This window comes from Microtus pennsylvanicus, chromosome 7, assembly GCF_037038515.1.
Source record: "Microtus pennsylvanicus isolate mMicPen1 chromosome 7, mMicPen1.hap1, whole genome shotgun sequence".
Classification (NCBI taxonomy): Eukaryota; Metazoa; Chordata; class Mammalia; order Rodentia; family Cricetidae; genus Microtus; species Microtus pennsylvanicus.
Genome location: NC_134585.1, coordinates 33,400,005 through 33,412,817, shown reverse-complemented (window position 1 = coordinate 33,412,817; position 12,813 = coordinate 33,400,005). Strand labels below are relative to the sequence as shown.

At 40.0% G+C, this 12,813-nt stretch overlaps 1 protein-coding gene across 2 annotated transcripts in view; it reads right to left on the bottom strand.

Moving 5' to 3' along the window:
- Positions 1-12,813, bottom strand: part of Tmem131 (transmembrane protein 131) — a 154,825-nt gene that overhangs the window by 100,499 nt on the left and 41,513 nt on the right. For both annotated transcript variants that reach the window (XM_075980433.1, XM_075980432.1), the window contains exon 2: positions 7,576-7,637. In XM_075980433.1, the coding sequence (XP_075836548.1) occupies positions 7,576-7,637 (62 nt within the window). The remainder of the gene's footprint in view (positions 1-7,575; positions 7,638-12,813) is intronic.

Sequence of the window (12,813 nt, the reverse complement as noted above, 5' to 3'; positions counted from 1 at the left end):
CTCTGATGTCTTCTCTGTGTGCATCAGACATGCAAGCGGTACATGTGCACATTTGTGGGGGGGAAAGTTATAGAAAAAAATGAACCACAACCATCTGAAAAAGATGATTGCTTCATTAAAGAATAAAAGTCTACAGAACATAATCGGATTTCATCAGCTGAGGGAAGGGACCTTTGACCTATCACACACCAAGATAGGGTGTAACAGGAGTATTCTGGGCTCTAGAAAATATCTGTATCATATACAGTGGGCCACCTATCATAAATCACTGACACTCATGTTTCAAAAGAAAGTTCCCCAAATTAGAGAAACCCAACATGGTAATCCCCAAGTTAACACAAATTCTTCTACCTCCCTATTCAGAAGAACCATTAGAGACTCCTTCCCACCTGCAATTCATGCATGCAGTGCTCACCACTGAACATAACCTCTCAGATGGCTACCTGTCTCTAAAAAGATGTCACGAGGGGAAAACGGGCTATTTCAATCAAGCACACTGGCCTTAGGGATCCCTGTGAGCTGAGAGTAAGGTCTAGGGGCTTTCATGCTGATAGTGCAGGAATGGACCATATTAGTCCAGGCCCTGAAAATGCTGGGCAATTACTATCACTAAACTATTTCCCCAGCCCTTAAGAAGAACATTTTTAAAATTTTATTTTTATCTTACATGCATTGGTGTTTTGCCTAAATGTATGTCTGTGAGGGTGCTAGGTTCACTGGAACTGGAGTTACAGACTATTGTGAGCTACCCTGTAGGTGGTGGGAATTGAACCCAGGTCCTCTGGCAGTGCAGCCAGTGCTCTTAACTACTCAGCCATCTCTCCAGCCCAAGAAGAAGCATTTTTAATTGTCACAAATCATGTGCTATTTCATCAAGGGGTAAAGACAAGAGGTTTAATAACCACTCTAAGATGCAAAGGACAGTCTTCCTTAATGCCTCCCCCTCAATGAACTACTTAGTTCAAAATGTAAATGTTACCAAGACTGAAAACCATGCTATAACCTTAGAATATGTTATTAATTATAGTTTTCCTTTGTATTTACATCTGCATAGATGTGCATGGCACAGGTCAATGTTGGGTATTTTCCTCTATTCTGCACCAGTCTCTTCTCACTGAATCTGGAGGTCAAGGATTTGCCTAGACTAGCTGGTCAATGAGCTCCAAGGATTCTAATATCACTTTCTCTCTACCTCCAGCGCTCAGGTTACCAATATGCACGATGCCTGGGTTTTTTGGGGGAGGATGGGGGATCCTAATTCAGGCCCTCAGAAAGAGTGAACACTTTAAGCCATCTACCAGCTCCCTTTGTATTTGTAGTAACATCTTGCATTATAGTGTATGGCTGTCATACCAATTGTGGATTATTTCCAGTGGCCTTTAGCTTAATTAAAAATGGCTATTTGTGGTACAAAATCAGTTGCTAGGTTATAAAAATGCATATGTCGTGTGAGGAAACAAAACTATGCTTGCAGAAAACAAACACCAGTGGGAAATTAACCCAACCATTAATCTATATTATATTTGGATAGTGGGATACAGAGTAATCTCCCTGGTCCAACCCTATAGTGCAGTGGCTAAGAACTTGTTCTTCAGAGGAAATTGCTTGGTTTTGAATCCTAGCTTTATTACTTACCTAGTCACTTATTAGATTAATTTACTTATTTTCTGTGCATTAATCTGCTCACCTATATCATAAAAATGATCATAAAATTAATGCCTATAACATGCACTTAAGAATTTAGAGGACTGGAGAGATGGCTCAGCAGTTAAGAGCACTGGCTACTCTTTCAGAGGTCCCGAGTTCAATTCCCAGCAACCACATGGTGACTCACAGCCATCTGTAATGAGATCTGATGCCCTCTTCTGGCCTGCAGGCATACGTTAAAATGGAGCACACATACCTTAAACAAACAAATAAATACCACAATAATTTAGACACCAGGGCTCTAGCTCAATGACAAAGTGCTCTAGCACACACAGCCCCTAAGACTGACCTCTAGAACAACAACACAGAGCACGCCTAGGACTTGGCAATATAAGAAGTATTACTTTTCTATGTTTTCTAAGTTTTCTGTCAACTTTCACAAATGTTTCCTGTAATTCAAGACTCCGTGCTTATTAAAATAAACAGTGGGTATTCTAAGCCTGCATACAAGTCAACCCCACTCCTTCTCCCTTCCTTTTCCTTAAGGGAACAGAAGCCCGCTCCTAAGATGATTTAGAGACAGTCATCTAGAAGCCACAGACCAAGCGACTCTGTCTCTGGTTTAAGCCTGCTTCCCTGGTACCGGGACAGCTGCTTTTGTACCACAGGAACAAAAGCTGGGTAGTTATAATGGAGACAGCTAGCACCTGAACCCTCAGACAATTAATGTATGATCCTTACAGAAAGATTGCCAGCCTCTTGCTTAGAAAGTCAATAGAAGCAGTATCACAGTACCTCATTTCCAAAACCATTAAATTCCTATACAAGAAAATCCTTCATAAGACAGCGTGATGTGCCATATCTTCCCATGAGAAATTATGGAAAATACCACTCCTGGTGGACTCAAATACAATCCTGATTCTAAGTAGCCAGAGTCAGTTGAGAATCCAAGATGACAATTGTGTCCTTGCTCCATACACAGTTGTGCACTTTGGGGACTCCAGGTCACCTGTACTTCTGATAAACCAGACATAAATACAAGTTTGTCCATGATCTCCAGGCTTGATTATTCACTGGAACAACTCATGGAACTCAAACAACATTCCATTGAACAATTTCAATTAGATTCTACAGGGATGGTGTTCCTGTCATCAGGACACCTGAATTCCCAGCCACATGGCTGTGTTTGCCAAGAATGAAGCTCTCTACCACACTCTGGTATGCAGAACTTTGGTTACAGTCTCATTATACACAGATATACAAAAGGGGATTTCTGAAACAATGGAAACAAAGCAACCAGATTTCAGAACACACCTGTGTTCTGGTTATCTATTGCTGCAAAATAAGCCTCTCCAGAGTTTAGTGGCAATTTATTATTATCAACCCCATTTTGGGGTTGATGAAGCCTAAGTCACTAGTTCTCACTCATGTCTTCTCTGGGTTTGCAGTCAAGTGCAAATTCAAGTTGCATTCCTAGGAAGGTTCAGATGTGCTAGTTAGTTGTCCAAGAAATTCACTCCCATGAGGGATAAGTGATGCCGGCTGTTAGCCATTAGCTCAGTAGGGACTGCTGACAGGGCTACAGATGGCCTCTCTATGAGCAGGATTTATCATATCGTGGTAACTGACTGCCCTATGGAAATGATTCACAACCAGGACTCAAGAGCTAAGGAAGAAGATGCCAGCCTCCTGTGATCCAGCCCTAGCAGTAGCAGAACATTCTACCACACTGCATTGGTTAGGATACTATTGCGATTCTGCACAACATATATTGATTAGTTTCCCACCAAGATTTTTAATTCTCTCTAAACTAATCTCCAGATCCAATGTAATCATAATAAAATCCTAAGAGTGTACACAGATTTTAAAAGTGCATGTGGAAGGCAAAGGACTTTAGGACAACCAAGGCACATGTGCGGGCTCACTCTTGCTGAGTACCCATAACCTTGAATGTTATCTCCAGAAAGTCATTCACCTTGTTTCTGAGACAAAGTCTCTTACTGAGACTTGGAGCTCACTGATTAGACTAGGCTAGCTGGCCAGTGAGTCTCAAGAATCCAGGTTTCTTATGTGGGTACTGAGGATCTAACTGGGCTCTGATGTTTGCTCTGCAAATACTTTACTGATTAAGCTTTCTTCCCAACCCCATCATATGGTTCTTCAGCCAGATACAAAACATACAAAATATAGCAAAAACCGACAGAATAAACTTCATGAATAAAGAATTTCTGTTTGTTTAAGACACAATTACCTAACTCAAAAGATATTTCCAATACATATAACCACTCAAGGTTTGGATAATGAAATTAAGTTTGTAATTGATGGAACAGGATACCAATAAAGAGCTTGTATCTAAAATTGCTTAGGGAGTTCCTACTAAACAACAGAAAAACACACAGTGATGTAACAAGAGATACAGGAATGAAAATAAACAAATGCACTGACTTAAGCGTAAATCAAGAAATGGGATTATAAAGTGGACCACCACTTTAGAAAACTACTGGCTGTGTCTACAAAAACCAAAGACACAAGATGGCTTGGCAGGTGAAGGTGTCTCCTGTCAAGACTGACCGCCTGGAGCCAAATGGCAGAAAGAGCACAAACTCCACTACTTGTCCTCCGACTTCCACAAACACCCACACATACACACGCACAAAACAAACCAAGAAAAAAACACTTCAGCTAAAGACACATAACCCATGACCCAGTAACGACTTTACTCTATGAGAAGCATATTTACTAAAAGAAACCATTATTCATAATTAATAGTTGAAAACTAGAAGTAAAATATCTAGATATCTGTAACTACAGAAGGATACACAAATTGAGCGCATCCATACACTGTGGAAGCTGCAATTAAAACAAGTTTTTAATTCACACAGAAAACCTTAGAAACATCATTCTGGAAAAAAAAAAGAAGCCAAAAACAGTACAAATACCACAAGTGAAACTATAGTACTTACAGTTTAAGGCTCAACTTAAACTATAGGAAAAGAAAACTGCCATGAAATTAATGGCTGGGAAAGAATCTGGCGGACTTCTGCCAGTGCTGGCTCATTTCTGCTCTTAGCATTTAAGCTGGGTGGTAAGGATATGAGGACTTGCTGTACAAATCCCCCACTACATTTTATGCACCTATATATGAATTATAACTCACAACTGACCCTTCAAAAATAATTTAAGAGGCCAATTAAAAAAACAAAAGATTAAACTGTATATGCTCCACCTATGAAGGTGCTAGAACTACACGCCAACATTTTTTTTAATTTTCTCTGTAGCCCCGTCTATTCTTTTATTATTATTATTATCATTACTTTTATTATTATTATTATTTATACAATATTCGTCTGTGTGTATGCCTGTAGGCCAGAAGAGGGCACAACATTACAGATGGTTGTGAGCCACCATGTGGTTGCTGGGAATTGAACTCAGGACCTTTGGAAGAGCAGGCAATGCTCTTAACCTCTGAGCCATCTCTCCAGTCCCAGCCCCGTCCATTCTTGAACTCAGAATTCTGCCTGCCTCTGCCTCCCAAGTGCTGGGATTAAAGGAGTGAGCTACCACTGCCCGGCACTTTCCAACATATTAAAATTCTGTTTATTGCCAGGTGGTGGTGGCACATACCTTTAATTCCAGCCCTCGGCTGAAGAAGAGGCAGGCAGATCTCTGTGAGTTCAAGGCCAGCCTGGTCTACAAGAGCTAGTTGCAGGACAGCTAGGACTGTTACACAGAGAAACCCTGCCTCAAAAAATTAAATAAATGAATGAATGAATAAATAAATAAATAAAACAAAAGTTTATTATTTGATAGAATAGTACAAACACAGAGCTGACTCATCTTCCTGTATTTTTTTGCCTTGCTTATCCTTCATTTCTTTATATGAGAGTTAGGTTAGAAGAATGATTAAGGCTCATAAATGGGAAAATGTTTATTACTTCATCTTATATATTCTAATCAGTTAGAATAGAATGTTGTATAAAATGGGCAGCCACTGAATCCTGTCATGCTGAGTCTTAATGTAAACTTCGGATTGTGATACAAATTTCTGCCCATTTTATGAGTCCTTTGGTCTCCATGTACGCTATGTAGTAAATCTATGTAGCCTTTCCAAACAGGAGGGACAGGGCTAAAGTGCCGCCTACAGAAATCATAGGCTGAAGGAATTATGATTTCTATTTCTACTATGCTAAGTGGTAATCCAAGGGGTGTATCTGGGAAACTGCACACACCTTGTGCTTCAGAAAACATTCTGAAAAGGTCTGCTGGGGAGGAGGGCTGGCTGGATTCCTGCTCTAGCAATGAAATACTAAACAAGTTACCTTTCATGCACTTTATTTTCCTTAGCTTTATAAAGTAAAGAAAACACAATTTTGATCAGTTTTTGAGTTTGGTAAATTTTACTATCAAATTAACACTTACTATGAGCCAAGGCATGCAAAGGTAACATGAAGGTGTAGAACTCACTGTACAACATTAGGTTTTACTGTGGCTGAAAAAGCAAAACATGCCACCTTAGTAGAACTATTGCCTATATTGTCTTGACCTAATTTAAATTTTTACGTTCTCGTCTTTATTATAAGTTACAGGAATGTCTTTTCAAAATTATTAGTCAGGTATGGTAGTTCACATCTGTAATCTCAGCACTTGGGAAGGTGTAGCAAAAAATCATCATGCCTAGTCTTTAAGAGAGTTCCAGGCCAACCCCGGGTTACAGTGTGATTTAAGTCACAAGTTAGACACAAGTAAAAATGTAACATGTACCACTGTAACAGTGCACATGCAGACCGAGCTGAGTAAGACCCGTCTGAAAACAAACCCATAGGGCAATACAGACAGATGCTCACACTGGGAGTAAGAAGACAGGACATCTAGGTCAGTCCCAGTCTACAAAGTTATGGGATCTTGGGCACTTCTCTTAACTTAGACCTTGGATTCCTTTGAACATAAAATGAGTGAAATATTTACGAGACAAGCTGACAACATGGTGCCTATCTTCACTGTGGTAGGTAAGTGAGGAGAAGAAAAAAAAACACCTTGTATGTCAAATCTCTAGAAAAGAGGGGAAAGAGCCATAAAAACCAGAGTGCTGATGTGTAACCCCACATGGCTCCAGTGAAGGCTTCCAAATCCATTGTCTCATCTATGGTCCTGGTTAAACATACTAGGTCCTAAAACACATGAATTTTTAAAAATTGAACCCTAAGAAGAAGGGTTGGGATGGGAAGGAAGCACAAAGAGGGAAGGGGGTGAGAGTAACAATGTGTTGTTTACATGTATGAACATATCAAAAACAAATTTAATTTTAAAAAAAATCAAGAGAGAAATGGACATAGTGGCATATGCCTGTGATCCTACTACCGAGGAGGCTGAAGCAGAAGGATCTGAGGGCTTTCTCAACAGAACGGAACAAAACAGATCAGACTGTTAGTGAAGATGCCTCAAGCCCTGCAGCTCTTGCTCCCCAGCTGAGAGGACTGAATGGCTTTTTACCAGTGTCTGAGCTAGGTTTGACAGGAAGACCAGAACGTTATCCGACACCATAATCTAATTTCATGCATAATATAGTTAAGGACATAGCTTCACATGGCAAGTAAGTGGAGGATATTTAGACAAAAGACAAAAACTTCCTCTCTGCACAGAAGTTCGTTTTCTAGGTAAATGCTGAGGTCCCACACAGATGCAGTGTTCCACTCAATAGCTAATGGCGGGTGGGGGAGAGCACACAGGCTCCATTCATCTGACCTGCCCTCCACACCCTCATATCCTCAGGACACACGTACATTTACCTATAGCTTCCATACTACAAGGAGAACACTTTTTAGAGAAATGCTTACTCTAAATTATAGTTCTGACTGTCTACAGCTCATAAAATATACTTCAGACAAACCAGTTACTTTTTTTCAAAGAAAAACAATAGTCATCTATTACCTGTAGTAGGCCTCCATCGTCAAAGCGCAGTACTTCTATTATGCTCTCTGACTGCATGAATGCTGTGAAGGAAACAAAAACATCATCACTGGCAGGAACAGAAATCCAACTTCACTAAACTTTTATCATGAACTAAATATAATTCTACATTTTAATATACTGCTTACTGGGGGGTGTAGGCCAACGGTATATCATTTGCTTAGCATGTGTGAGGGCCCTAGGGTCAATGCTGGGATCCAAAAAAACCCCAATGAAACATTGCTTGTTTCAGAGTAATGGTTTAATGGTTATGAGGAAAATGCAATTAACGCCTCACAAGTTTATCAACTTTAAAATGTTTTGCTATGCAACTGTGATTAATACTAGTAACAAGACAGCTTCAATAACTCAGCTGCGCAAGCTGCCTTGAGAATATCTACCCCTGCTGTTGTAAGAAAAAGGAGAGAAGTCAGATTCACTTCTGGCTGCAGAAGATCATAAGCATGTTGGCATTTATTTCACCTAAACTGATCAGCTGGAATTCTGTGCCCTCTGCTCTTCTGCAATGTCAACATGCTTTGGGGTGGGCAGTTGAGGGGGACTTGGTGAGTAAGTGGATAGGGAAAATAGCAAAGAAAAGAAATCTTATCCATTGCACAAGACAATGCACAATAAACAAGGCAAAGACAAAATATGCAAAAGCCAGTATAGCTATTTTGTACAATATGGCAATGAAGAGCTTAATATGTACCAAAATTATCTGAAAGCTATCCACATATAAATCCATGTGAAATTCCTTATAGTAGTTTTATTCATAACCATGTATACTATATTACAAATGTATGACTCAATCCCCATCAAATAGGATGGTAGGGGCCGGGGGGGGGGGGTCACAAGTGGACCTGAAAATGAAACAGAATCTAAAAGATAAAAATCAAAACATGAACTGTATGGCAGCCAGAAAGGCTGTTCCCATAGGAGTTAACAATTCTGATGCCACTGTACTGGAATTAAATAACTGAATACAGACATGGTACAAAGTGTGTTGGTTCCTCATAACTAGACTAAGAGTTTACATAGAAACGAGGGAGGCCAAAATTATCCATGTGGCAAATGCATTAGATTTGGTGATACCAGCATGAACTCATGTTTGAGAGATACGGATTGTTACACATAGAAAGGCAGGCATGGGAACTGAAGAGAGGGATCAGCATTGAGAGCACTGGCTGTTCTTCCAGAGAACCCAGGTTTGATTTTCAGCACCACGTGAATGCTAACAACATCTGTAACTCCAGTTCTAGGGGTCTGATACCCTCTTCTGGCCTCTGAAGGGAAATAGTACACCAACATGCAGGCAAACACATACGTAATATAAAAATGAATAAATCTCAAACAACAACAACAAACAAATCCCAAGGGAGAAAGCCGGATGTGTACATATATTAGGAGACAGACATATAATTCCTTCCTCAGTCAACGATACTCCAGCAGAAATGACCACATCTACCACCCAGAGCCTGAGTTCTAGACTATGCTCCAATGAAAAGAACTGGAGCTTCTTGAGAAATGGCTGCTTCTAGGGCATACACACAATGGGACAAGAGCACCTTAGAGAGTCAGAAAGCAGACAGTACTAAAAGGAAAACAACCCAACTATTTTAAAAACATACCAATGAGGATTCCTCTATAAGGAATTCCCAAATGACCAAAGCTAGAACAATCTGAGCAACCAAACGAAGGGGCACTAGATTATAACCTCAAGTACAAAATAAATACCCATGACTCCATACTAAAATAAGCAAATTATTGAATAAAAATTTGGGAAGAAGAGACAAATCTCCATGCAGAAATACAAACAACTTATATAGAAACTGCTATCAAGAAGGTAACTCCTACTGGACATGGTGGCACATACATATAATCCCAGCATTGAGAAGGTAGAGACAGAATGTCGGTAATTGAAGGCCAGTCTCAGTTACATAGTGAGTTCAAGACCAACCTGGGCTTCACAAGACTGACAAAAGGGAGGGGTGTTACCCTTTACTTTTTAAATACAATATGGCGTCCTTCTAAAGAATTCAGTATGGGCAGGGAAAGTTAACTTTACAGTGGCAAGACCTCAGCTAGATCAAGATGGACACCAACTGAAAAGTTGTATATGCACCCCTGATCTAAGAAAAATCCTCCCCTAAACATATAATTTCAGGCTAATCATGAGAAAAATTCTAGACAAATCCCAAGGGATGAGACTACAAAATACCTGATTAGTTAGTGATTCTCAAAACTGTCAAGGTCATCAAAAACAGACAAGGAAAGCCTAAGCCTTAGATGGGATTCCAGAACATAAAGGAACCAGTGCACTAAAACTAAAGGAATCTGAGTAAAATATGGAATCTTGTTAGTAAGAACGGTATGATACTGGTTTGTTAGTTGTTTAAAAAAATAAAAACACTTTAATGTAAAAAGTTAGTAACAGGGAAACTGGGAGTAGGGTAGATGAATACTCTGCTATCTTTGCAATTCTTTTATTTAAAATTGTCCTAAAATATAAAAGCTTATTTTTTTTTAAGAAAGTGAATCAATAATGTATCATCTGGTAAATATGGAGTTCACTGGCTCCTATCTGCTGGTATGGTGGAATTCAGGGGTGAAGCTCACTATGCAATTTCACATACCTGGCTTTTGCAATAGGACAAAGAGGAAGTTAAAGAGTGGTAAGAAATAAGCTTGTCAGATTGCCTAACTAGATGATGTTTCCCTGCTCACTGAGCTTTCCAGACCCCTTCATGCAGTAATCTCAGAGATGCTCTTTTGGGAAACCCCATTAATTACCTGCATTCTTTTTCAACCACAGAGTCAAAGTGCTCCATTTCTGCTCACCTCTCCCAGTCTTTAGCACATATACGACATCTAGTAAACACTGAACATGTAGATGAAACCTATCTTTTTGCTTGGGTGACAGGAGTTTATCCCGGAGCAGGTGACCTTTCCTGGTTATGTTCCCTCTAGTGCTAGCTTATAATGTGTCTCAAAACTGCTACATATGCATTCTTTAGAACCTCTCTGCATAAAGTGGCAGAGCCCTCAGAAGAAAGCACCATGAACCCTACGGGCTCTGCCTAGCTTACCCACTCCACTCTTCATGCCTCTTATCTTCTAACACAAACTTAAACTCCAGACCATCCACAAAACATCCTCTTGCATCCCTGAAGCAAGAACACTGCACTAGTAAGAATGGCTTCAACAGGGAGAGGCTCCAATGTGAAGTACAAAATGAGCTTACTCAAATGCTCTGCACCTGGTTAGCAGAGGAAACCAGTAAGAGGTGGACCTCTGCTGGCACCTGTTGCCAGCTGTTTAATAGGCTCACACTTTCATCCAGGTGACGAAAACAACAGCAATCTGAGTGCACTGTGCTCTTGATTAGATTAAAAAGAATACCAGGAATTTTATCACCTGGGAAAATGAATAACAGTAGCTAGGACAGTTGTAACACATTGTATTACATATCATCAACATCACCAACTTTCTTCAAAGATACAGAAATAAGCAGAATTTATTATTTAACGAAACAAATTAGGATTCTTGGCTCTAGGTGACCAATAATAACTTTAAATTATATGCCTAGGATAGGAAAACATTAGCCACACACTTAATCCTACTAATAGCTTATAAAATAGAGAAAACTGTACAGAGTACTCAAGCAGCAAGGCATGGTGGCACATACTTGTAGTCCCAGCATTCAGCAAAGGCAGAAGGACAGACAGTTTGAGGGTAACCTGGTCTAAACATGAGACCCTCACTCAAGAAGGGAAGAAAAGAGCAGGGCAAAGGGCAAGGAAGCCAAAGACAGAAAGGCAAGCTTCCGAATCTGGGTTCATTTTTCTTCTCCTCAGGGTATTTCCCCTAATTTTATATCTTAATGAATCCCAAACTTCTCAATATTCTTTGGCCTAAGCAACAATCAAATATAATCGAAGTAAATAATGATCATTGTTATTAAACTTCAAGATATGAATCAGATATTATGATCCCATCCATTATCAGATTTTTTATTTTTTTTTAAGATTCAGTATGTAGCCAGGCAGTGGTGGTAAACATCTTTAATCCCAGTACTTGGGAGGGAGACGCAGGTGGATCTCTGAGTTCATGGCTAGCCTGGTCTACAGAGTAAATTCCAGGACAGCCAAGGCAACATAGAGAAACCCTATCTTGAAAAATCACCCCCCACTGCGCCAAAAAAAATTTAGGCAGCAAAGGAAAGAGTATTCTGAGTTCAAAGACAGCTTGGGCTACATGGCAAGAACTTGTCTCAAAAAAAAGAAAGAAGGAAGGAAGGAAGGAAGGAAGGAAGGAAGGAAGGAAGGGAAAAAAGAAAGAAACTAAACAATAAACAAGCAAACAAAAAGCACACTAAAATGTTGAAGAATATTATTTTAAGGTGTGTGACTTTTGTTCATGCTTCATTTGTTTAACTCTGTGAAGCTGTGATTCTTTGCCTATCTGATGGTTCTAATAAAGAGCTGAATGGCCAAGGAGCAAGGATGGGCAGGGCTGGCAGACAGAGAGTAAAAATAGAATAAGAAATGAGGAGAGGGGCAAGCAACTTAAGAACAAGGGAAGGAGGACATCAGGGGCCAGCCAGCTGGCCACAGAATAAGAGTGAAAGTGAGATACATGGAAATAAGAAAAGAGCCCAGAGGCAAAAGGAAGTTGAGATAATTTAAGTAAGAAAAGCTAGCAAGAAACAAGCCAAGCTAAGGCCAGTCATTCATAATGGAATAAGCCTCTGTGTAAGATTTATTTGGGAGCTGGGTAGTACCACCCCCAAAACAGCCAAAAGAATAAAACATCACACAACACTAAAGTGTCAGGTGTGGTGGCACAGACCTCAGGATGCAGAGACAGGTGAATTTCTATAAATTTGACCAGGTCTACAGTGAGTTTTAGACCATCCAAGGCTATATAGTCAAAAAAATAAAAAGGCACAATAAGGGTATATTCAGCAAAAGCAATGTTTACTCTCCTTGTTGCTATGACCAAATATCTGAGAAGAAACTATTTAAGGAAGAAAGGAAGAAGGGCTTACTTGGCTTACAGTTTGAAGGGTTACGGGCCAGCATGGTAGCAGAAACATGAAGTGGCTGGTCACATTTTGTCTGATCAGGAAGCAGAGAAATAAGCACTGCTTTTCTTCCTTCTCTAGTCTGGAATCCTGACCTGGGGGGTGTGGGTGGGGTGCTACCTACATTCAGAGTG